Source organism: Talpa occidentalis, unplaced genomic scaffold, assembly GCF_014898055.3.
Source record: "Talpa occidentalis isolate TD23 unplaced genomic scaffold, MPIMG_talOcc4v2.1 talOcc4.17, whole genome shotgun sequence".
Lineage (NCBI taxonomy): Eukaryota > Metazoa > Chordata > Mammalia > Eulipotyphla > Talpidae > Talpa > Talpa occidentalis.
In genome coordinates this window covers 25,206,927-25,232,772 of record NW_023601754.1, presented here as the reverse complement: position 1 = coordinate 25,232,772, position 25,846 = coordinate 25,206,927, and the positions used below count along the sequence as shown (strand labels likewise).

The 25,846-nt window shown below is 51.4% G+C and overlaps 1 protein-coding gene across 1 annotated transcript; it reads right to left on the bottom strand.

Moving 5' to 3' along the window:
• Positions 1-15,332: 15,332 nt before the first annotated feature.
• Positions 15,333-25,176, bottom strand: POP4 (POP4 homolog, ribonuclease P/MRP subunit). Its single transcript, XM_037516339.2, has 7 exons — positions 24,942-25,176; positions 22,750-22,802; positions 20,749-20,972; positions 19,269-19,346; positions 19,038-19,099; positions 17,429-17,530; positions 15,333-16,538 (listed from the first exon to the last, which is right to left on the bottom strand). The coding sequence occupies exons 1-7, from the start codon at positions 24,946-24,948 to the stop codon at positions 16,402-16,404; spliced, it is 663 nt and encodes a 220-aa protein (XP_037372236.1). The 5' UTR covers positions 24,949-25,176; the 3' UTR covers positions 15,333-16,401.
• Between the last annotated feature and the right edge of the window lie 670 nt (positions 25,177-25,846).

The following is a 25,846-nucleotide window of genomic DNA, read 5'->3' as shown; positions in this document are numbered from 1 at the left end:
TGTGGCTCCTGGCAGGAGAGGAGAAATTGTCTCAACACGAGATTTCTTTACATCCTTCCCCGCCTGCTTCCCTGTTGAAACATTCTCCTCCCTGTGTACGGGGACCCATTTATTGCTAAAGATGCTCGTCTCTCCCCAGCCTGGTGGGCCACCCATGGGTTCCGCCATGTGAGCAGGTGTGGCTTGGAGGGAGGGATTCCGTGTCTGCCCTGACAGCCCAAATCGGCATTTTCATCTTCTCCAAGCAGCAAAGCAGCTCCTCTTTCCTCCTGCCTGCAGACTTTTTATAATAGCAATAAGACAACTCTGGGGAAGATCATCTCGTATTAACTCCGGGGAGTAATCATCTAATCACATTGCAGGCTGATTTGAGGCACTCATCTGGACCAAATGCCTCCCCACACCCCGGGAGCAGCTTTATGAGGCGGCAGCCAGGCCCCAGCGAGCCTTATTGCTTAATTAAAAACAAATTCCCGAGTAATTTATTTTTTTGTTTTTTATTATTTTTTTAATTTTTTGTCTTTCCATAAAACCTCCAGCCACACAAAGGGCACGGAGAAGCCCAGGAGTTGAGCGAAGCAGCTGAGATTTACAGCTCTGGCCCCTAAGCAGCTGCCCTTCTGCCTGGAGTTGACATCAGTGACAAACACCCCCAGGGTGGCCAGTGGCCTCCGAGATGCGGGATGAGGCCATCAGAGTGGATATCGGTGCTGCAGAAACTGGGGTCCCCTCTCACTTGGAGGGGATGAGGAAGGGAGTGTGGGTGTGGAGGTGGTTTTAAATCAGGGGAGTTCTGGATTCCCGACTGTGGCCGTGAGCGGGAAGCATTTTCTCTCCGCTCTGTCCCAGGAGATCTGGGGGGTGGAAGACCAGCTAAGGTGGAGCGTGAGCTCCGAGCAGAAGTGCTGGAGGCACGTGTGCATGTGTTGGGGGTGGGCAAGAGAGTGTTGCAGAGGCCTGAGGCTCTCTGGCACCAGGGCATTGTCTCTGGATGAGATTGGTATCAAAGAGCATCTGGGGTCAAACTGCTGGGGTACAAACCCCAGCTCCATGTGGGGTGAGTCATCTACCTGCTGAGCCTCAACCTGCTTATGTGCAAAGCGGGAGGATGACTGATTAGTCCACTAGGTCGCGTGAGGATTCGCTTAGTTCATACATGTGAAAGCTCGCAGCCATGGGCATGTGTGTGTGACTTCCTGAAAGTGACACATAATGCAGATTCCTCCAACTAAGTCACATTTTCCCATAGACTTTATATTTAAAAATTAGGGATAAGTCTTGTAGAAATAATTTTGTTCCTTTGATGAAACAAAGTCACTGTGATTGGGCCTCCCTGGTAGCACAGGGCTAAGTCTCAGGGCTATCAAGCTCTTGCCAGCCACTGTGGCATGAGTTTGATACCCGGCCAGGGAGCTGACCCACATGGCAGGGCAGACCTCTCCTGGCTCGCCCGCTGCTCCCCTCAGCAGTGTATTTCGGTCAGTCTGCTGTTCTGCTCCCCACTCTGTCTCTGGTGAATCTTCTCACCCTCTGCACTTCTGGCCTACACCCCAGTTCTTGTATGCAAAAATAAATAAAAAATAAATCTTTAAAAAACCCAACAAAGTCACCACAATTAAGTGACAAATGTTTCCAGGACAAGTCATGATTTAGGCAGGAACGAGTGTGGCTTCTATTGGAGCACAAACCAGGGTAAATGGCATGCAGAACTGAAAAGAAAGTCTACTTCTCTACCCCCCAGTTCTGATGGCCTAAGAAATTGCCTCCTGAGGCTGCAATTTCTGTAAGGGCTAAGACCCGAAACCTTTCTCCTCACTTTCCTCTTCCCCCGCCCCCATCATCACTTCAGAAATAAGAGCCAAGTGGCCAAAATCAGCTCTGGAAGATTGCAATCAAGAGCGGAGATCTTCAGCCACTTCACAGAGAGGCAGGCTTTCCTGGGAAATTTAAGGGTCATTCATTAGCATCTGCAGAAAAACATTCCTAAGAAGAGGCTCTGAAAAAAAGCTGCTGTGGCAGGAGGGAAGGCCTTGACTGCTGGTCACTGGGCGGCCGGGAGCTACCAGAACCAGAGGCCCCAGAGAGTGCCAGGCCGTGGCAGACCGCTGAGGCCCCTGGACTGGTCGCTTGGTTTTCCTCCCCTGAGAGGTCAACAGGGCCTGACCCTGATGAGTTTATGGGGGCATGTGGGGGGAAGCAGTGGCTTTGAAGCCAGACACCCAGTTCAAACCTCTGCCTTCCATCTTACCAGATGAGGGCCATTTCCTGAGGCCATTGGGGGGCAGCTGGTAGTTGCCTCTGTGGGCTTTGCTGGGATTTGAGGTGTGAGCCCACAGCTCTGTAGCAGACTCTGCCTGCTACCTGCATGTTGAGTCCAGCAGCCATTCTCTGCACCTCTTTACCTGAGAGCTTCCTCCAGAGTGCACTGGTGTCCACCTGCATGGCATCCAGATGTGCCAGGGAATCAACCTGTTGGGACAGCTTTGACCACCTGGCCTTGGTGGATAAATACCCAAATGTCCTCACCCTTCGGGGGCTAACTCTGAGGTGGGGCCTTGTACCTCTCCCTGAGTACATTGGGACTGAGGTCCCTTTACCCACACAGCTCCAACGTGTCAGATGTCACAGCCTTTGCTTGCTCCTTCCCCTTTCTGTGACTCCCCCCTCCCCTGCCAGGGTTTATCTTTCCCTGCCAAGAGGTAAACTACTGACACTTGTCTCTGACCCTTTCCTGCCTCCATCTCTCCTGGTCTTACCCTTCCCCTCTTAGCCCAGACTTGCCTTAATAGTCATGTACCCCTACCCCCCAAGCCCAGCCTTCCTATTAAAGGCAAGCACATCAATTTTGTCCAAGATCCTTTATCCCTCCTAGCAGAAATACCTCTTTGGGGAGCTTTCTATTCCTTTAAAAAAAAAAAAAAAGATTTATTTATTCATTTACACAAGAACTGGTGTACAGGCCAGATGCACGGTAGGGTGAGAGGATTCACCAGAGACAGAGTGGGGAACAGAACAGGCAGACTGACAGAGATACAATGCTGAGGGGAGCAGAGGGCGGCAGGAGAGGTCTGCTGCACCATGCAGGACCCTCGCTGGCCGGCTGGGATCAAACCGATACTGAAGAGGCTGTGGACAGCTTCATAGCTTGGCCCTCAACCACCTGTGCCACCAGGGGAGGCCCTTTTCTATTCCTTTGAATCAGACACGGCTGGCCCCATTCACACATAGGCCAGCTCTGAGTTGGGTCTTGCGCTGTCCACTGAAGGAGTCTCCATGGCCCAGCCCTGCTTAGCTTTCTGATTGGGAGGAGAGGATGTGCAGCCAGGGGTGAAAATTTGCACATTCCTAGGGTGCAGGTTCTTCACTGGTAAAGCTGGTTTAAAACTTCCCCCTCCAAGGGTACCTGAGAAAGAAATGTGCCTCATCATTTAATAGGGTGTTTCAGCTGCAAGTAGCAGAAACTCCAAATTGACCTAAATAAGACGGGATTTTATTACAGGGCCTTACACCCCGCCGCCATACAGAAATAGGACCTTCTTGTGTGGTGATTTGGTAGGTTATTTTTTGGGTCTGGGAAAGCTATTACCATTAATCTATATGAAAAAAAATTCTGAATATCCTCAGGCTCTTCAAATAACCTCTGAAATCATACTAAGTAGGAACATTCCACTTTCAGATAGTGAGAGAAATGTGCGTTTCACATAACAGGAAGCTGAGAAGGAAGAGTTTGACTGACCCAGTGGTTTGACCATGGCCTCACTGGTCTTAGTCTCTGTCTGTCTGTCAGGCAGCCATCAGGTCCTGGTTCCCCTCAGACTGGCTTCTGGTCTGGTAGCCACTGAATTCCAGGCTGCTCATCCCTACACAGCACCATCTACAGGAAGACAAGGAATTCATTGGCTTTCTTCGTGCGCCTCATTAGAAAGAAAGAAATATCAACAGGTTCCTACCTCCAGCAGAAGTTTGTTAACAGTCAGGATAAATAAGGTTATGTGCAGTTGTGGGCATCCTAGTCTCAGTGACTTAAAAGCAGCAAAAGATTCTTTTTCATAATTGCTACTGCCATAGCAGGTCAGCAAGTGGCTCTCTTGTTTAGGTCACCCAGGAACCTGACCTGGGGGTGCAGCCGCCATCTTGAATGTCATTGGTGACAGTGCCAAAGGGAGCGAAAGCTTTGGAGGGTTTCATACTGGCAGAGACTTCCTGGCCTGTAAGTGACACATGTGGCTTTTGCTGATGACTCACTGGCCAAGGTCAGGTTTATGGCCTCACTTGACCACAAGGGGGCCAGGAAATTCATATTCCCCTACCAGAAGGGGTAAAATCATATCGGGCAAAGTGCACTAGTAAGTGCCACAACTGCTATCACTGGCCAGGACAGGACCACACACCCACTTCCAAACTCATCCCCTGGTAAGAAGATCAAGATGCCCATGACTTAGAGTTCTTGTTTGGGTGGGGCAGGTTCTGGTGGATCAACCACAAAGACTCTACAACTTGTGAACACATATGCATTGGCATAAGCTATGGGAGAGACAGGAGTTTTGGAGTTTGGCAGTGGGAAGATGTCCTGAGGCCAGATGATGCTCTGTGCCCCCATAGGCTGGCTCTAGCAGGTTTTGTCAGGGCTAAAACTCCTTCCAAAATGTGTTTGGGTGTCTGGCTGAAGTGGACTTACTGATGGTGCCTGGGGTGACCTGGAGGCAGGGGTGTCATTCCTTTGCTTTACCTACATGACTTCTGATCAGCCAGTCCAGGGATTCTGTGTGGGTCAAGGTTGCATCGGAGGAGCAGCGTGTTGAAGCTCAGCAGCCATTCTCTGTACTCTTTACCTGAGAGCTTCCCCTGGAAGCTCTTATCCCACTAGATGGCGGCTAAACAGCCCTTATGGAGCCTCCACTGGCATCTGGAGCTTGTGTGGCATGTAATGGGAAAAGGAAGATTGACATATGGCAGAAGACACAGGACAAAAGATCCACCACGTCAGCCTCTCATTGTTCACTAGTTTCAAGGTCACTTATGAGGGCATCCTGCAGGAGTAGCCAGCACCCTTCTTGCTGGTGCAGGACAAAGACACTGGAGGACAGGCTGCTGCCTCTACATGGTAGAACAGCCGATCAACCAACATGCACTGCCAGGGCAGCTCAGACCTCTGCCAGCACAACCTCCAGAGCACCAAGGAGGAGACATGTCTTCCACTGTGCTGCCTCCAAATCTCAGGCCAAATGTCTCATGTGGCCTCCCACACCAACTGGGAACTGCACCAGGAATGGAAGCTGGGAAATAGTTCCAGCTCAACGGAGTAGATGTAATAAAAAATCCAACCTGGGGGTCCCTTGCTATGTCACAACCACTTCCTTTCAGAGCTCAGTGTAGAAGTTATCATCATCACCATCATCATCATAACCATCATCACCATCATCACCACCATCAACACCACCATCATTACCATCATCACCATCATCATCATCACCATCATCATCACCAACATCATCACCATTTCCGGCCTTCATCTGCTTTTCTTTATAAAACAGTACCTTGATGCTTTTGAAGGAACAACTTCTTCCCCACAATCAATCCAGGTGTGGCCAGGGTGGAAACATGTGACCCAGGCCTGGGCAATCAGTGCCCTGGATGCCTCAGCACAGTGTAGGGAGGGGGCTGGACCCAAATGGCAGGATGAGGGAATCCTAGGACGGGGGACAGGCTGCACTGCAGCTAGACTGAGGGAATGTGAGAACTCATTGCTGTGAAAGGAGAACTGTTTGAGCAGGGACACAGTGCAGGGCAAACAGAGGGCAAGAGAGAGGGGGGTCTTGGATTTGAACTTTCATCCTCTGGATCAAACCATTCCTGAAGGGAGTGCAACTCTGACCCTTCAATAATGGGGGCCAATGAATTCCTTTCTATTGTATCAGTTTTCTATTATTTGCCACCAAAATAGTCCTAACGGATGCAAATGGCCAAAGCCAGTGTCTCTGGGAGTGGTGACTGAGACAGCTGTCCACGTGGGACCACAGTGGTGAAGACACACCCACCTGGGTCCCCCTGAGCTGGGAAGATCATGGCTTCTGCAGGGGGGCAGGCAGGTTAAGTGTAGGTAGTGGGGGTAAGACACCTGGGGTAGAGCCCAGTTCCAACCCCAATATTCTGTGACACCTCAGTTGGGCCCCCCAAATCCCCTGAGCAGCCTTTCTGATGGGTGCACCTGTCGTGGTCCCTTGTGCCAGTGGTCAGGACGGAGCACTCCAGTACAGACCCTTCAGTGCTCTGTGCATCTAGAGACCCTCATCTTTACTTATAACCAAAATAAAATGTGAGCAAATAAATTGACCTGACACTGGCTCAATTCACTTTGCTCTTATTCTGGGGTCGAGTCGATATAACAATAATAACAGAGTGATGGTCACTACCTGTTATGTTGACTACAGGACTCATTAAAATTGTTTAAAAATTACATTTTTTTGAAACTGTCCATAGTGCTCTCTGCAAGGCATGCTGGGCCAGGCGCTGGCCTGGGGTGGGGTCACTAGGTGGGTGGTGACACCTCCAGGAGGCTACCTCTGTGGCCGAAGCTGCACGGTGCTTTCTTGCACCAGCTCAAGCATTTGCTGATTCTCATTTTCATGCCTTCTTGGGGCTCCCTCACAGAGCCAGGCCTCGTGCTGAGCCCTGGGTGTCCGGGATGACTTCTCAGAGCTCAGAGTCCAGGAGGCAGGTGTCAGTCTGATATGAGGCACCAAAACTGGCCAAGGACATGGCCCTAATAGTTTACTGGTCACTGTCTGAGTTTTTTACCATGTGCACAATTGCAAGACTACTCAGGTCCTGGGAACAACAACAAAGGGATTTATTTAACAAACCAGGGAAAATTAAAGAGTTACTGAGGCCAAAAATGGCCTCTTACCTCACCCAAAGCTGTGCCCAGTGTTTTTCAGTCCTGCACAAAAGCAGTTAACTCCGCATCTTCCCACCACTGAGGACACAGAGCTCCTCTTATGAACAACAGGCCACGTTTCCAAGATGGCATCTTCCTGCCACTGCAAACATGCAACAGCCAGACTATAGGCCAGGTTCCGACTCAAGAAAACAGCAGGAGACACAACAGGAGATTCTCCATGAACTGCCGAGATGCCCAGCACAGCACTAGACCAGTGACACTCAAAACAGCAGCTACAGTGATGGAATGACCTGACCAGTGGCCACACTCAAGCATTTCAGTAAGACACATGGCTCCGGGTTTTCGCCTTTAGTCAGGCCACAACAGCAGCAAAAATGGAAAACAGTTTTAGTCGCTTAGCTACTTGCAAAGCCTCCGTCCAAACTCTTCCTCTCTGAGGTGGGCTGCTGGAAGCCTCCACCTTCAGAGGCCCACAACAGCCTCTGGAAGATTGCCACGGTGGGGGCCCAAATCCACTGACCCCTCATGCTGGATCCCAAAATGCTGAATCACAAAGACTTCCCTGGCACCCCCTTCTGCAGTCACTTACATCTTTTATCTGTAGTTGCATCCACTGCTTAGCATTTTTCCTGGGGCTATCTATCCTCACCAGCAACCCCCTCTGGGGGGCGGGGAGCACCACTTTTAACAGACTGTGGCTTCGGCCACTGGTTACAAGTTTATCACGCAGCCTGGAAGGGTCATGACTAACCGAGGCCCCTGGCCTCTCGGCCCTGGGTCCAGGGCACAGTCCCAGGTGAAACAGGGATGTCATTCTTTGTCAGTGTTGGCTCCTTTTACCTCCTGGTGGTGGCAGGAGATGAGCAGACTAAGTGCACCTGAGCCATCCTACAGAGTCCCTCCCTCTGCCCCAGAGCTGGGGAACAAGCTGCCTTTGTATGGCCTGTCCGCCCCGTCCTGTTGCTGGGCCCAGTACAGCCCCTTGCTCTGGTGGTGTGCAGGAAGGCTGGGGCTGGCCTTTTAGACAGAACCTGCGTCTGGCTCAGTCCTACACACGAGAATCTCCAAGGAAGATTTTCAAAACAGTAACAAAGCCAAGACCTCAGACCCCCACATTAAGCCAGAACCCCTGGGTGGGTTTTTAATTAGTGGTAGAAACACTTGGGTTCAGATCCCAGCTCAGAAGCTTTCCAGAGGCCTGGCCTGGGGCGGCCTGGGAAGAGCTTCTCTGGGAGTGGAGTGAAGATCAGGGGCCAGGTGTGGAGTGGCTCAGTCCTGGCTCCTTTGCTGCTGACTGGATAGTTCATGACTCCCAGTACCAGGGTGAGGGCTTGGGGTTTGGAGACAGCAGTGCCTCTGTCCCAGACCCGTGTTTCTGTAACAGGGTGGTCCCAGGAAAGGGGGAGGTTCCCTGCCCCACCCAAGGGAGGGTGGAGCTGAGCAGGAAGAGGAGAAGCTGCAGAAGAGACTGAGAAAGGAAGCAGGATGGAGCAAGGAGACCTGGAGGAGGCACATGGAGCCTAGAGACACGTGAAGAAACTGCGCTTGTCTTTTGGTCGTGGACTGGGTGACACAGATGTGGGTGAGACCCGTGGGGAGGTGACCATGGCAGCTTTTATCTTGATGTTGATTTTGCTCTTTTCCTTCCGGGCTTGTCCGGTTGTTTGTGACCCTTTGCTGTGGGTCCCCACTGGAAGATGCTTTAGACTTTTAGCAGGCTTTGGGGCCTTGTTCTGGGCCAATCCCATTTGGACGGACTTTTACCCACGAGGGGACGGGTAACTTTGGGTGCTTCATTTAGAAACTAGACTCTTTGCCTTACCTGTATTGTTTCCTAGTTTTATTAAAGTTCCTTCCCATTAAAGTCTCCTATGTTTTGTGTTGATGCGGCGGATGGCAGAACCCATTTAGAATAGGCAGGTTTGCAGGGTTTGGGCTGACCCTCTCCCTGTCCTATAACAGATTGGATAGTTCATGACTCCCAGTACCAGGGTGAGGGCTTGGGGTTTGGAGACAGCAGTGCCTCTGTCCCAGACCCGTGTTTCCAGTTCTGAGGGGCCCAGGGCCAGCCAGGTAGGACTTGGCTAGGGGAGGCAGGTGCCAGGCCAGCTGGTCTCTCTGGTCTTTAACTCCCTGCAGGGGACCAGAGAACACTCATTTGTCTCCCTGCAGGCAAGAAATGCTGCCACTTGGGTTCCAGGAGCAGCCAGGCCTTAGCTCTGAGAGGAGAGAACCTATATGGTGTGCTTGCCTCATCTGACAGGAGAGGGGCGCCTGAGCTGTCTGACTTCTGGGGCCCCATTAGCTTCCATCTTCATTATTTAGGGCCACAATTTACCTTTCTACTCAGCACAGCCAGAATGGGCTGCCGCCATCAACACCCCTGGAATGGGGCCCAGGCGGCTGGCAGCGCCTCCTCCGAGAAACATCAGCCTCTGTGAATGGACAGGGACCGTCATTTACATTAATTAGGCAGCGGATAATAGGGTGTTCAATAGTTATTGCCACTTTTAAATTCTGTACCAGCTTGGAGCTGGCAGGCTTCCTGCCTTGAAAAAAATGGCCTGTCCTCCCCCTAGCAGGCAATGGGCTTTACATTTCAGGGGGAGGGAGCGTCCCTCTGCTTCAGTTTTAGCAGAGGGGCCTGGCCACGTGACCCACCCACCATTGTTGGTCCTGGGGGAGTTAATCTCAGTGTTCTCAGCCCCCAAATAGGCCCCAGAGCCAGGTTCCACCCAGATGTGGCCACGAGGGGACAGTTTCCACTAGCCACGGGTCCTGTGTGGCTGGCAGATAAGATGGAGGCGCCGGGGCTCGCCAAGCTGGTGGGGATGCTCACCGTCAACCTTATTCTGGGGTTTATCTTACAGACTAGGAAGCCCAGGCGCCATGAGGTGGCAGCTCCTAAGTCCCAGAGCCAAGCCAGGTGAGGACAGCCTGGAGGTGTGCCCATACCCCTCACCTGCTCTGCCAACTTCCTCCTTGCTCCCGGCTCCTCAGGGCTCCTTCCTCACAACCTGTCCCATCCTTTCCTCTGGGGTGGGGTGGGGGCTCAGCTGCTGCCTCTTCCTGTTTTCTCACCACGCACTGCACCATGGCCTTGCCCCCTGTTCACCAGCTCTGCTCACCTAACAGGCTTAGCCACTTGGCTGTAAAGTAGAGGTTCAGGTGGAAACTCAGAGGGAGGGAGGGCTTATGAACACAGGTTTTATTTTGGGGATGTCATGTGTTCCCTTTAAATCTGTTTCTGTGCCCCCCTAATGCCAAGACTGCCCAAGACCATGGATATACCTCAGGAATGGTCTCCAGCCTCAGTGGTGGTCCCTCGGGCTCATCCCCTCTCCCTGCTATGGCTTCCTGCTGCCCCACCCAGGCCTGGAGCCTCCAGCTGCTGGCCAGCCCTGCTCTCCAGGCCCCACTCCCTCCTAGCTCCTCTGCCCGGCCTCCCTTTGCCTGCCTGGTCAGGTGCCAAGGGAAGCTACCCCGCCCCCAGCCCTGCCAGTGCCCCGACAGGGGTTATTTCCACCCCCTGCCCCTGAAGCCCCGACCTTGCCTCACTGTCGGCCTCACCCACTAGATTGGGAGCCTCACAAGGGTGGGGACCAAGGCCAGGGCTACCACACCCTGGTGACAGCGTGCTGACATCTTGGTCTCTGGAGAGGTGGGGAGATGTTCGTTTGAATTTGGTGAGACATTGCATTTTGGGTTTCCTTGTTTTGAAGCCCTGACACTTGAACAAGAGTTACTAGGTGACCTAGTGTGACCACTAAGAGGACAAGATCGTGGGGAGATGCTTCACTCTCAGTTACTTGTGAGCGCTTCACTATCAGTTAATTACCAAGCACCCACATAAGAGTCTCAATGGTTCTTTTGCTGACAAACATTTTTACCTGAAGTTTAACACACGCAGGAAGACACGCGCAACTGGTCAGCACACACACTGCTGTTTGCAGCCCCGGTGCCCGGGGTCGCTCGCTGGCCCTGTTGGCTGGGCCCAGAGGCAGCCACTAAAGCTCGGGGGCTGGGGGGGAACACTGCAAACAGAGCCCCTCCTGCAAGAGGGCCGCTCCCTCCGCCTGGACTGCACACGGAGGCTGTGTGTGGGGGTGGCTGGTAGGTGTTGAATGGGCCCCATCTGTAGTGTGCTGTGAATCTTATCCCAGGGCTGGTTCCAAGCTGCCAAGGTGAGCTGTGTCAGGAAGGACACACCTCTCTCCTGAGCAGGCGGGAGCCCCCAGCACTTGCATTTCAGGCTGGTTACTGTGAACTGCATAATGTTCACAGTTTCTGGGGAGACGCAGGGCAATGAAGGATGCTTCCCATCTCACACCCCTGCCAGGCCAACGTCTACTGGGCAGAAGGGCAGGGTCACTGCAGCTCCTTCCTCTCTATTGGCAGAGGGGACAGTGTCATTGGTGTCGCCTAAATGAACCTACCAGAAACACCTACTCCCTGTATTCACATTCTTTGTGGTTGAACCTGGAGGTCAAGGGTAAGCTGGGACTTGGACTTCCTGGCTCTGCACACCAGGTTCCTTTATCTCAGTCTCTCCAGCTGGACCACTCACAGCAGCCACCTGCTCCCACCTGCCCCTGGGGTCCAGCGGGCACAGTGGACAGGACAGAGAAGCACGGGCCAGGCACGGTGCGTGTCACAGCTGTGCACAGCGTGAGCTCATCTGGCCCAGTAGCCAGGAAGGGCTGGGCCCAGTGACGCAAGGCTGTGTGGCACCTGGGGACGACTGTTGTCTGGGGTGCCTGCCAGGGTGGAAGGGTGGGGCAGCTTGTGGGTCTCAGGACATAGCGCTGCTGTGGGCGCGCCAGGGGGTGGGCGCTGGGGGTGTGCTGCTTGGGCTGGATGGGGGTCATGAGCTGGCGTCACAGCTGCCGTGTGCATCCTTTCTGTTACTAGGGCCACACCCTTGGCTCGATGTTTTGGCTTTTTGTTAGACAATAAGTATTTAACTGACCATTCACTATGTGCAAGGCGGTATATCTAGGCTGCACTGCTTACAATGACAGACAAGACAGGATAAGTCCCTGAGCTCATGTTTACATTCTAGTGAGAAAAAAGATGGGGCTATGCGATCAGGTGCAGCAGGACTGAACCCCCTCGGGGAAGCCAGCTCCACACTGTGCAGCCCACCTTCGTCGACTTCACAGTGCTCGTCCTTCACAGCTCAGGAAAAGTTACCAAGAATGTTATTGACTCCGATTTTAATTTGTCTAGCACTCTTGTTAATGATGTCTATTTAAGACATCCATTAAAGGCCTATGAGGTTAATTAAATGGACAATTCCAATACCGTTCTATTAGCACCCCCTCTATTAAATTAATATTATAGACATTTAACAGATGTCTTAATTAGGCATTATAGCTAAGAAATGCAAACTAAATTAGAACTTAAGCCATTGTCCAGAAAGAAGGCTTTTTACCGTAATTTATGGCTTTTGGGGGGAATGTTCATGTTTACTCCTCAGAACCTGAGAGCAGTCATTTGACAGTCTTTTCCAGCATCCAAACAACACCATCCCCAAAATTCCAAATCTATCACAGCCCAGACGTCAGAGCTGAGAGAGACTTCAGACACCATCTGGAGTCCAGGCTCCTCAAACATAAATGACGGATGAGCCAGCTGGGGTCCTGGGGGCACACAGACCTCTCTGGGCCCCAGCCCCGGGTGACAGCACATCCGGGGATCTGTTGCTGGCTTTTGGGAAGCTGCTGGCTCTGCTATAGGAAGTCCCCGGAGTCCCCGCAGGAATTTGCTTTAGTCTCATGGCCCCACTTGAGAGATAGGGACACTGAGACCCCAGACGACTCCAGGACTGCGAGAGGCCAGCAGTCTCCATGTCCTGGCCTGAATGACTTCTCTGGAAGCGGCTGCCATCTCTCCTCCCAGTAAGTTGGGCAGAACCTCAGGCATCTCCTGTGGGTTTCCTCACCTCCCTGCTGGCCCGAATACCGCAAAGGGCGATTTCCTGGGTCCTCCTTCAGGACACTGCAGACCTGGGCCCTGTGCCTCAGAGTGACCACATCCTGACATCCACAACTGCTCTTCCTCCGAGGACCCTGCCCTGCTCACCCATTGTGTGTGTTTTTGCCCCAACCAGACCTCAATGGGAAGGTGAGGATATTCAGCTGTTCGCAGAAATGCAAGGGAACGTGGCAACCCAGGGAACAGCTGGACACAAGTTCCTCTGTGCACCAGGTAGGAAACACAGTGGGAGGGGAGTTTGGGGTGCAGCAGCTGGGATGGCTTAGCTGGGTAATGGTCCAGGGTCTGAGGATGGGGTCCATGATGGATATTAGAGTTTTTCTGGGGAGCTCCATGGCTGGGATAGATGCCCTACCCCCAAATTTCTATGCAAAGGCCCAGACCCCCAATGTACTGCACTGGAGATGGGGCCATTAGGAAGATGATTAAGGCTAAATATGGTGGGACCTAACCCCACAGGACTTTTGAGAAGAGGGAGACACAGAGCTCTCCTTCTCCCCAAGTGTGCACTGAGGAAGGCCAGCTGAGGACACAACAAGAAGGTGGCCAAGGAGGAGTGCTCACCACACACCAACCCCATGGCACCTTAACCTTGGACCTCTAGCCTCTTGAATGGCGAGAAAACAATCTTGTTTGAGCTGCACTATGGCAGCTACATGGGCCCAGCGGACTGCTGTGCTGACCAGACCCACGCTGCCCTCAAGTCCCCTCCAGCTACTATTCTTTCCTCCCACCCTGTACTGCAGCATCTAAGGTTGGTCTTGCAAAAGCTAAGGGGCTCAGGGCCCACTCACTCTTTGGGGAACAGTGGGTCCCTGGACTGGTGCTCCTGGCTCCGTGCCACATCTCAAGGTGCTAATCGTCCTGCCGCTTGCTCCCTGGGCCTCTCTGGGACCAGGTTTCTTAGGTGCATCAAGGCTTATACACACAGCAGAGTTGGCTGTGTCTCATAGGCCTTCACATCCAAAGCCCAGCTCTACTGGGGTCCCGTACCCTTGACAGTGGGGACAGGAGGAGGGCCTGGAGGGTACCTCCGTGATAAGCCCGAGGCAGTGGTTCTGGGAACTGGCCAGCCCTGAGCCATTCCCTGGGCCTCAGGTCTCATTCTGTGCAGTGGTCAGTGCGGCCTCATCAGTAACACTCACTCCACGTGGGCGGCCGGCCTGCCTGGCCCTCTCCAGCCCGGGGGCATGGCCGGCCCCTGGGTGGGCTGCGGGGAAAGCTGGGGTGCTAGAAGCAGGCCGCACAGCAGCAGCTTTGTGGCAGGTGAGCACTCTCGCCAAGTCTCCTTGGGGAGAGGGGGAGAATGTACAAATTAAACAGCCACTCACATGGAAACTTGAGTCTGCGCCAAATGAAAAACAGATTTCACATGGCAAGTGGTACCAACAACTTTTCTGGAAAGCAACTGTGTATTTACACAACATCGGCCGCCTTTTACATGGCAGAGGGGTAGGCAAGAGCAGTGTGGTTAGAAGTTCTAGCACCTCTGCTGCTACTGACGCGGCACTCTCGGATGCTGAAGAACAGCAGCTGCTGATGCCACGGCAGGTTTCCTCGGTGGGAAGCCAGGTGTAGAGGGAACCCTGAGGCACTTCAGAGCTGCGGCCTCATCCTTGTGGCCACCCTCAGTGCATGCGCGGCTTTGGAGCCTGATTTGAGTTTGAGTGCCAGCTCTACCCCTTAGGCAGTGAGGCTCTGGGCATGCGAGCATGTCAAGTCTCCTTTGGGCAGAACAAGGAGGCCATAGCCGTGGGCAGAGTCATGAGCCGGGTGGCCCTGGAAGGGTGCTGGGATGTGAGCTCTGCAGCACAGGCAGCCCGGGCTGCATGGGGAGAGCAGTCATGCCAACTCAGAGCCATCCCGTGAGCAGCAGACACCGAGCACAGACAGAAGCAGGCTCAGCCCGGGTCTGGCCCCTGTGACGTGAGTGCACTGTGAGCCTGGGAGCGTGGTGCCAGAGAGCTAGGCCTTCCGCTCTCCTGTGCTAGTCAGTGCTCACACTTCCCTCTTCAAATGGTGTTCTCTACTAGGGTGGAGTCGTGCTGGTAAATACCGAGAAAGCAAAGCCTTCGGTATTGCTGCTTCCCCCGCAGTGAAAAGAAAAGCACATGAACTGGCCACAGTTCGTCACCGGGAAGCATTTCTGCCCTCACTATGCCGGTCAGAAAGCACTTACTCATCAAAGGAAAAGGGGCTGAAGGGTCTCCTGATCCTCGGGGCTTTTCTAATACCAGTCCCTGGAAGGCTGGCCCTGGCCGGTTTTTCCTTGGGCCCTGCCTGGAGGGGCTTTGTGGTTGGCCCGCGGGCCTGTGGGCTGGGCAGATGGAAGAGTCAAGCCTTTTGACAGCAACAGTGGAAATAAGAGGTTGGGCCCGCTGTTGGGGGCTCTGGCTTCCTAGTGGGTCAGATCCAGGAAGGGCTGCAGTTTATCTTCTCTGCAACCCATTTTTCTCTGGAGTCTAACAGGTTCTAGAAGGAGCACACTGCAGTGGGGTTAAGCTGGATGGGAGTGACCACTAAGCATGTCAGTGACCCATGCTGGCTCCAGGTCCAGGTGGACAAGCCCAGGCAACTTCACCAGTAACTTTTCTTCAACTTTCTTGAAACAGCAAATAAAGCCTTAGCTAGGCCAGAGTTCCTCAGCACATGTGATCTAAAGGCAGGCGCCACAGATGCTCCATGCCCCTGACCTGGAGACGCAGCTCTGAAAGCAGGAGTTACAGAGTGTACGAAAAAGCATGATCCATCTGGGTGAGCAGGAACAGGAATTAGCACAGAGGCTGCAGCCCCCGCCCCTATCCAGGGACTGGGGGAAAAAAAGTCTATACACATTCCAGAGTAAGGTGTGAGACCTGAGACTGCAGAACTGCCTTACTTCACCGTCAGATGTGAAGGCACAGTGGGATTCAGGATCTCATCTGTGGGCCCCGGCCCCCTCGCGCTAAGCAAGTGTTTAAACCAGCCGCCTTCAGACCCCTGGGCCAACCCCCACTCACTGTGTCCTCTCACGTGCAATAAAGCTTCACTCCTAACTCACCCAGACTGACTCCCGGGAGAATTCTTTCCTTCGCCAAAGTCGAGAACCTTCAGGGTCCCTCAGCACCCCCAGGCTCTGACACAGGTGCCACCTTGGGTTCCCCTTCCCTCCACCCACCTGCACTGCAGGAGATGTTCCTTTCAGTGGCGTTTATACCAACACGTGTGTTTCATTTTGACATGAACAAGGGATTTATCATACAACATTCAGAAACAGAAAGTACCAAGAAGAAATGAAAACCTGATAATCCCACTGCTCATCAACCAGTGTTAACCCCGCTGTCTTCTCTCTGCAGGAAGAACACAGAACCAACCTCAGACCCGCCCTCCTCCCGGACCTCCTGGCTCTGCTGATTCTCCTGGGTGACTCCATGGCCTGGCTCCACCTGGATGGGCTGGAGGTGGTCTCTAGTTGGAAGTAGCTGCTCATGCCTCGCTGGAAGCTGGGATCTGGTGGCAGGAGCTCACAGATCAATTGTCCCCTTTGCTTTGAACTTCTTTGCAGACCGCTCACTAGACCGGAGCTGGAATTTGCTCCCGTAAATGTAGGAAGTGAAGCCCTCGATTTCCACGGTGAACACGCAGTTTAGTTTTGGGATAACTGAAAGAAGGCAGGAGAAAAAGGATGAGGAAGAAAATTCTGGTTGATTTTTTTGCAGAATGTCATTTATAACAAGTCTGTATTAAAAAAGAAGCTGGTAAGCAATGGGGGAACGCACAAAGTAGCGGCACCAGGATTACAGGGGTTATTGTGACATGCAGCCAGCTTCTTTACATTTTAAATGTTACATCTAATTTTCAGGGCCAAAGGCTGTTAACTAAACTTCCAGAAACAGGTTTCCCCACATAACTTTCAGATGAACTCTTGGTTTTATGCTCAGTGGGGAAACTTGTTCACCACCTTCTGAGGTTTAAAATGAGAGCAGAAGAATGTACAAGGGGATGGACGTGAAGCCGCAAACCTCCCCCTACACACGCACAACTTGAATGCTAAAGGAACAAAAACCTGTAACTGTGGTTTCGAGATCTCTGGGCCCATGGGCATGGCTGGGGGTGGGATTTCTGACTGATGCACTTGTATTCACTTTCCTGGATCACAAAGGGTCACCACCAAGGGTACAGCTCTCAGCTCTCCAGGGACAGTGTGACATTATCCCCACCCCCCCCAACTTATGTTTACTATATTCCTCTGGGAGGTAGTAGCTTTTGGGTGGGTGAAGGCCCCCATCTTGGAGGCAGACCCAGACGTCTGGAGGGGCAGCCCAGCAGCCCTCCCTCCCCCTGGACATTGAGTGCCCAAGGCGGCTGATGGACTTCGGATGCCTTGGGAGAGGGATAGGGGCAGGGGACAGTCTGCAGGCTGTAGGGTGAGCAGCTACCTGCTACAGGTGCTGACTTGAGAGGCCAAAGTGAACCTTAGAAGCATGAGGCAAGGGATGACGAAACAGGTGGGGGCCACAGCCCACAGCGTCCTCAAGGACAGTCCCGTACCTTTTAGCCGGTCTTCTTTGGTGATAATTTTGAAAACATGCTTTGTTTCCTGTAGGAGGATTCCCGTAACACCCACATAGGAGGGGCATTTGGATTTTGTGACTGCAAAGGAAAAAGGAATTCAAGGCTCAGGCTTCCGTGGTGTTGGGAAGCAGCGAACAACCAGGCTGTGGGGGTTCTGGTCCCACCCTCAAGCCAGCAGAGGAAGACAGGGCACCCAGAGGGGCAGGGACCACGCTACCCAAGAATCAGGTTTTCCTGTAGCCTGTGTGCTCTGATGGCAGCAGTGTTCTCTGGAGGCCTGAAGCCATAGGGGTCTGGCCAGGATGCTGGGGCCAAGATGTCACCCTTGTGTCCAGCACCACCAGGGCCCACATTCAGGTTGCTCTGGTGGATCCATGCCTCTTTAGAGGGTCAAAATAAACATTGTCCACCAGGATCCCACATCCCCCTTGCTCTGACTGGAGTGGGATCATCTGGGTACAGGGTACCCAGAGTAACTGGTACTGTGGGCAGCAGGCTGTTTGCCCCTTGACCATGTCACAGTGTAGTCAACAGACACTCAATGGCACCTGTCATGTGCCTGGCACTGTTCTAAGTAGGTTCTGGGCACAGCAGTGAACGAGGCAGTCCTGGGGCCTGCTCTCATGGAGCTGGTGTTCTGAAAATACAGACAACTTATATTTTTTGATAGTGATAAATGCTATAAAGAAAACTGGGACAGGATAAAGGGGGTCACCTTTAGTGACCGTGGAAGTGACATCTAAGCAGGGAACTGAGTCATGAGGAGTCAGCCTATGATCACACAGAACGCTCTGGGCAGAGGGAAAGAGCAAAGGCAAAGGCCCTGTGGCAGGAAGAACTGCTGTGTGGTTAGACTTAGTGCCGAAGGAGTTGGAGAAGCCTTTTAGATCACAGTTAAGGAGGCAAAAGGGACGTGATCTGATTCCTGTTCTAACACCTTTGCTCTGGCTGCTCTGGCAGGGGAGGAAGTGTTAGCAGGGAGACGTTAGGAGCTTCCACATCCAGGGGAGATGATGGTGGCTGAGATCCAGGTGCTAGAACATACTAATGGATTGGAGGTGGGGAATTAGGAAAGAAGAAATGTAGATACCTCCTAGGTTTCTGGCCTAAACAGCCATGGTAAACAGTGGTATCATGACCTGTGCCTCGGGGAGGGCTGGTTTGAGAAGGGGGCCTGAGTTCTGTTTGGTTAAGTAAGCCTGCGACACCCACTGAGCCAACGGACATCCAGGTGGCAGTGGACAGCTGGACAAAGGAGTCAGGAGTTTAGGGGAGTGGTCTGTGCTGGAGACAACAACTTGGGAGCTAGAGAAAAGGACTTTCTGTTCAAGATTCCAGACTAAGGGCGAGTGCCAGCAGCTGCTGTACCCTGAGATGCCAGCAGTGGTCCCTATGTGGGGAAAGAGCACAGAAACCACTTAGAGTGTTCAACAAGTGGTCAGAAGGGGCTATAGGCATCTTGCATCTTAAGTGCTGCTGATGTGGGGAAAGTGGCTGGCATAGAACCCAAGCCTGCAGCACAGTGCTCTGTTGCCAGAGTGACAACACGGGCATCCAGATGACTACATGCTCTTAGACAAATTACCTGAAACAATGGCGCCATGAAGATCTGCCTTTAGTAGCTTGGCTTGAATCATCTGTGGCTGCCTAGAGGGTAAACAGAAGCCCTAAATGATAGAGTTCTGAGGGAAGCAAGCAGGTTTATAAATGCCTGCAGTCAGACAATGCAGACAGGTGGCTCCTAAAGCCACATTTGTAGTGATCATCAGACTCGAGTTCTGCCCCCAAAGGACAAAGCCTCAGAAATGCAACTTACGTGTCTGGCTTGAGACCATTGCACAGGTCCCGGATGTACTGCTTCCAAAGTTCATGTAGCGGGAGAAAAAGACTGTATCTGTGGCAGAGTAAGAAAAAGGTAAAGATAGGCTATGTGAACCTGGGACTATAATGGTCAAAGAGCACAGTGCAAGGACCAGAATCTGGGGTCATGGGGAACTGGGCGCAAATCCTAGTTTTACTGGGATGGCCCGACTAAAACCAAGGGCCTTCACTCCTTAAATCTCAGTCTCCTCATTGGTAGAAACCTCAAAAGCCTAAGTTTCCACTAATGAGAAAAGAAAGGTGTTTTCTCTTGCCCCTTCATTTTCCCTGGTGGTTCAATGTAGCCATGACAACTGGAGTTCAAGTAGACATCTCAGGCCACAAGGCAACATCTGAAGGTGGTGGAGCAGCGAGGATGCATTCCAGAACTCAATGCCTGGGTCTCTGACAGCTGTGGAGTTGCCTGCCATCCCAGGACAGCATCCATCTGGACAGCTTTTCACAGGGAGAAATAAACTGCAATCGTATTTAAACCACTGTTTTTTTTTGGAGGCTTTATTATAGGAAGTAGAACCTCTAAGTAAGGCAGTTCTAAGCAAGTCCTCGTGTAAGGTAACAGCTCTGTCTGGGGAAGAGTGAGCAGGTGGCGAAGTGAAGGGGAGGGCTGAAAGGGCCTTAAAGGCTTTCCTTGGGGCCACTATCACTCTCCTGGTGTCTTGTGGGGAATCAATTCACTTACATGAAGCCGCTGGTTAAAGCAATGAGAACCTTAAGCTCAAACCTAAGTGGGCTGTACTGGTGGCGATAACAGCAAGGCAAACCTGGGGAAAGGCAGCAGATCCTTCCTCCATCCAAAGCCCAGCTGCTTTCACAAGAGGGGCCATGGACAAAGTGACAGACTTTACTTGTCTTGTGGGATGTGGGAGGCTATTTGGCAGATCTTGAAGAAAAGCCTACAAAACGGTACTAAGAAATGCAAATGCCAAGAAGGATGGAGAGTCAGCCAGGGGGAGGAACACATCCTCCCACAGAGAGGGATGTGCCCCTATCAGAAACTTCCGAAACATGTGGGCAGCACGTACTTTGGCAATAGAACCCCACTGGGTGATTCTGTCTAATGCTATTAAAAGCTACAAAGTGATATATATTAAGAAATATCAGTTCCTCTTTTTCTAAGAAAGCTGAAAGACAAAACAGCCTGTTGCCATGGGCAACAGACTCATTTATGGCACGGGTCTTATTAGTTAAGGCTAGGACAGAAGCCAAACAGAGTCTCACAGCGCCTTGCTATTAAAAACCAAACCCAAACACAGTCTGAACGGTAAAGGCAGGCTGCCCCCTTGTGGCAGAAGCGGGAGGGACTCGCTAGCTCAAGCAGAGCAGGGGCTGCCAGGCAGGCACTCGCTTCTCAAGTCCTCCCCCAGACCAGGAAGATTCAGTTTCAGTGGTAGTAGGGCAGGAAAGGTTGAACTTACCTCTGCTGCTCTGGTTTAATTTCAAAGAGCCGCAGCTCACGTCTCTGCCTGGCGGAGAGCCCTTTGGATTTCTTTCTCTTCTCCTTTCGCTTCCGGCGTGTGAAGTACTCCAGAACAACAGCCTTGCGCTGCAGCTGGTCCTCACGGGCTTGCTGGCTCATGTGAGGCAAGCTGCGCTTCAGAAAGGCCTTCACAAAGGCTTCAGCCCGCTGGGTTCCTGGGTGCTGTGTGGGGACAAGGCAGCATAGTGTTCACTGCTCTGGTTGGGGCAATCAGGGACTCCAGGCGCTCCCTCAGTACTGCTGCAGCAGTTGGGCTGTGTTTGCCAACCCACGTTTCTACCGCCCGAAGCTCACACAATCTCCCATCTGCCAGGGTTTACCAGCAACAGCTGTCCAGATGTGAAAGTCACACTCAAATGCCAATTCGTGACTGTCACACAAACCAGCTAGGTCAAACGCTGGCTTTCTACCCTGTTTCCGATGAAGATATAAAAAAAAATCCCTCAACTTTATAGGAAGCAAAGATGGCAGGAAGGAAAGCTGAAGAATGTATGACAATATTTAAACAGTCATGACCAGCTGAAGACAAGCTCAGAGTAGATTCCAGCTATGGCCTTGGAGGAAGCGCACCCAACACCACAGAGAATATGTAACAGTTGTTTTGGGGTGGGCTGAGCCTCAGGGGCAGAAATTCTGACACTGCATCCACCTTACAATCCCTTTGACTTGGGTTTCTAGTCCTGTGGGTGCAGTACGGCTACTCTCCAAGTCTGCACCCACATCACTGTGGGGAAAGGGCTGTCAGGGTATCTCAGCCCTGCTCCCACAGAGTGAGGCCTTGTGTGACCGTGACTGGGCACATGCCCTCAGAAGGGGGGTCTTCTGAGCAAACACCTGTCATGATGGTGCGTGACTCTGAAGAGAACTCCACTGCCTCTCGAGCTGGCGCTCCACCAGTCTATTCCTCACTCAGACAGGTGCCTGAGTTCTGCCACAGCCCCGGGCAGCACTTTCCTATCTCATTGCTGGGTCACTTCCTGGACCCATGTTGCACTAACCAGTTTGTAAACACCCTGAAGCTAGTCTATCAACAGTAAGCAAGCTCTCCCCTTCATGGCAGAAGCAGGGGAGGGAGATAAAAATGTGATCACATAATCTTCATGGCTGCTCATAGGAAGGCAGGCAGTTGGTTCCAGCTTTGTATGTTAGACCCCAAAATCATTACCGTCATTATTATTACTATGAGGAGAACATTATTTGATTCTTTTAAATACCTAAGTGGCTCCTCTTTCATGGAGAAGCCAAATCAAGGTATATTATTTTTTTCAAAATCTAGACTTCAAGACTTTGTCCTCATTATGAGTCACCAGTGGAGTTTCTGCCATATTGGCAAGGCTCGTTTGCAGCCTGAAGACACAGCACAGTGTCAAGGTCACATGACAGTGACAATCAGGACAGGCTTTGGGTGGGTATAGGCCCCTACATGGGGCGGGGGACACAAGATCTAGAAGTCCCAGGTAGGGGCCTCCTTCGTGGTGCAAGGGGTTAAATCTCAGCACTATGAAGCTACTGGCAGTCACTGCAGCATGAGTTTGAACCCCAGCCAGGGAGCTGACCTACATGGTGCAGCAGACCTCTCCTTTCTCACCTGCTGCTCCTCTCAGCAGTGTATTTCAGTCAATCCACCTGTTCTGCTCCCCACTCTGTCTCTGGTAAATCTTCTCACCCCCCATCCCCCCCTGCACCTCTGGCCTACATCCTAACTCTTGTATGCATAAATAAATAAAATAAATCTTAAAAAAAAAAAAGTCCCAGATAACCAAACTCCATTTTGGCACAATAGGAAGGAGGGCAGTATATGGAAACAAGCCATGAGAACAGAGACCCTGACTGAGTCTAAAAAATCTGCTGGGAAAATGAGGAGCAGGACATGAGAAAGACAATCTAAAGCAACACTAAAGGCTTAACAGTCACTGACCCATCACCTCTGGCACTGTACCTTAACATCGAACTCTTGTGTCTCTTGCTGGGATAAGGCATGGTAGACCACATCTGGGAATTGAAAGAAAGCAAACATGAAATGATCAGTTCCTGCTGGGTATGGTCAGAAGACCCAAGACTTTTTAAACTATGAATATAAACACTTATCCGAGACAGGAGAAGATGCGGTATATAAAAAGCATAGCTTTAAAGTTTTCTTGGGTGTCTCTTATCTGACTCTCCAGTCACATCTATCTAAGTTCCAATGGTATGCTTTAAAACAGTGCTTCTCAAACTTTAATATGTGTAAGAATCTCTGGGATCTTATTAAAATGGTGATTCTTGGGCAGATTCCCAGATTCTGCAGTTCTATTACAGGCCAGCAGATCAGAGTTGGAATTGCACAGATTTTAAATACTATATTAGAAGCTTGCGCCATTGCCTAATGAAGTAACTCATTTGAAAATTATGTGACAGAGCTTTCCAAGATGCAAATAGTTGGAAATATTATATTTTGTTGACTGTAAGATGCTTTGAAAAAAGGATTTCCCTCCTTTTAGTATCTATTAAAGTTAAGATATACCATACAATTGATGCTGTGCTAAACTGATAAAACACAGTAGACCTTTTTTCAAACTGAAAACATATATCGATCAATGTAGTTTCAACCTCTAAAAACTTCCACACTATTGTTTCTTATTTGTCTGGAGAAGGAAACTGCAGCACTGGGGACAGAATATGGGTGTGAATGGAATATGAACGAGACAAAGGTCTGGTTTACAAGCCAAAAGACTAGAAAATTTGGCTTATACTATACTCTGTGGATTCCACCTCCGATCCCTTGTGCTTCGCTGAGTATATCTGAACAAGCCTGGAGTCCAGTTCTCCCTCAAATGGATGTGGGAATTAAAACTAATTTGTACAGAATAATTTGCATGGCCTGGGGCCCCATGAATAACTGTACTTCACTTCTCACAGTTGCTTAGCCTTAGTCTTGTAAGTCTTTTTGTTAATAATAGACACCTGACAGTTACTGAGCATTCATTACTTGCCATGCGCCTGATTAAAAGTCATATATATTTTATCTCAATACTAACAAGTCTTCAGAGTAGTTATGATTCCCATTTTGTACACAAGAAAATTGAAGCTCAGCTATGCTGACACATATAACTTGATTAGACATCTGGGTAGGGAGAGGTAGGAATGGAACTCAAAATTGTGATCCAAAGCCTAATTGTATCTACACCGACCTATCTATAACTATCCTGGGTATCGGCTCCCCTCTCCTCCACGCAACTCCTAAAGCTTTGGGTTAGTGACAGCATTCCCCAACATGCTCCCAGCGCTTTAACTAGTCAAAGGTCGTTCACAGAAGAGCAGGCTGGGCAGACATCATTATCAGTACCTTACTGAAGAGGAAACCAGGTCGCAGAAAGAAGCATGGGCTTTGACCACGGTCACCGGGAAGGTAGTGGCCAAGTCGGGTCAAAGGTGGGCCCGCCTCTAGCATCACAAATTGTTAGGGGGAAAAGGCAGTCCCAAAGCAAATTTCATACAGGCTTTGTGGACTCCACCCCCACCCCAGGTCAAAGCCAAAGACACTGGGAACTCCAAATCCCATCACCACCAAAGGGAAGGTGGCTGGGACCTGAGGGTGGGGTTAAGCAGCCAGGTGGATACAAAAGGCAAACACGTGGGCTTTGGGGGCTCTCTCCATTTTGGGGCCCTCGGCCAGCTCGCGGCGTCCGTCTAGCTCTGAGAGTGACTTTGGGGTTTCCAGGTCGTCGGATCGGGTAGGACGCATTAAAGACTTTATTTCCCTATTTTCTCCCTGAGTTGTACATTTTCCTTATTTCTTTTTCTCTTGTAAATAAACCTTTTATTAACCCTTTTGCGTGTGTCTGTAGTAGAGTATTCATAAGTCCCTTTAAAGCGCGCGGGTGAGGACCCACAGCCAGGAACCCGTTTAATATCGGGGTTGCTCTATAACAAAATCATGAGAAACCCCTATCCCCCAAGTAATCTCCAGGACTGATCTCAAGCCTTAGCTCAGAGACTAACCAGCCCCTCAGTTTCACTTATGTAAAGTGGAACAATTACCATGTCACTTCAGTTAGAACTCCGCAGCTACCCTTTGCATGCATCAGCATCTGGCCCCGGACCCTCAATACCCAACCCCTCTTCAATTTTGTAGCTTTCAACCCCGCTTACTTTTCATTCTCGGGCCGCTTCCGGTGCTCTCTGATGACGTCTCTTCAAGTGTCGCGCTCTTTCCCTCTTTCTACTTAATTCAGTAACCCTGGACCACTAAAGCATCTCTCCTCAAAGTCTGCGGAAGAGAGGTTCCTAGTGCGAGAGGCCGCGAGGTAAGCGAAGGCGACAGACGGATACACTCCAGCAAACCGCCAGGGTCGCAGGCCCTGGGCGCGTGTAGATGGCGCCTCGCGTGACGTCACTGCTGCGCCGACCTAGTGTGGCGCATGCGCCGCGGAGCGAAATTCCCAGTTAGCCGGACTTTTCGGCTTTACCTGCGGTTTTGGGGTTGCGGGTTTGTGGGCGTGGAGGCCCAGGAACAGCAGGCGTGGTCGTCTGCAGTGCTTGTGAAGGACTGGAGTGGAGCGAGGCGGGCCGACTTGGAGAGGACACGCGGGAGGTCGGGGACCGGGAGAGGGCGGAAATGGGATTGGGGGTGACCGTGGTGGGGAATGAAGCCTCTAGGGTCCCTACTCAGTCGGGTAATTAGAGATGGGTTGGAAGCTGAAGTTCTAGTTTTGTGTCTCCTGCTTAGTAGCTTGTCTACTGCTTAGTAGCTCTGTGACCTCCATTAATACACTCCCCATCTCTAGTGCTCACTTCACATGTTCCATCTGCTGTGAGGGAGGAGCGACTAATGGTCTCTGAACGTTTTCTTGAGACCCAGAATATTAGTTTCTATCAATAAAATAAAAGGTAAAGTATTGATTCTTATTGCTCTGGGGGAAGGCTCCAAGTTGTGGGGGCACGTTCTGGGCAGACCTTTCAGAAATAACTGGGTGCTGTGGCCTTAATTTTTGTTGAGTGCTGGGCCAGTCTTGGTGATGTGCACTGGTGTTGGTGTGCTCTAAGTCAACTTTAAA

Coding starts and splice junctions, on each gene's coding strand:
- POP4 (XM_037516339.2), bottom strand. Junction 19,347..20,748: donor ATTAAACCAGAGCAGCAGAG/GTAAGTTCAACC, acceptor ACTCTGCCACAG/ATACAGTCTTTTTCTCCCGC. Junction 16,539..17,428: donor CAAAGAAGACCGGCTAAAAG/GTACGGGACTGT, acceptor GCCTTCTTTCAG/TTATCCCAAAACTAAACTGC.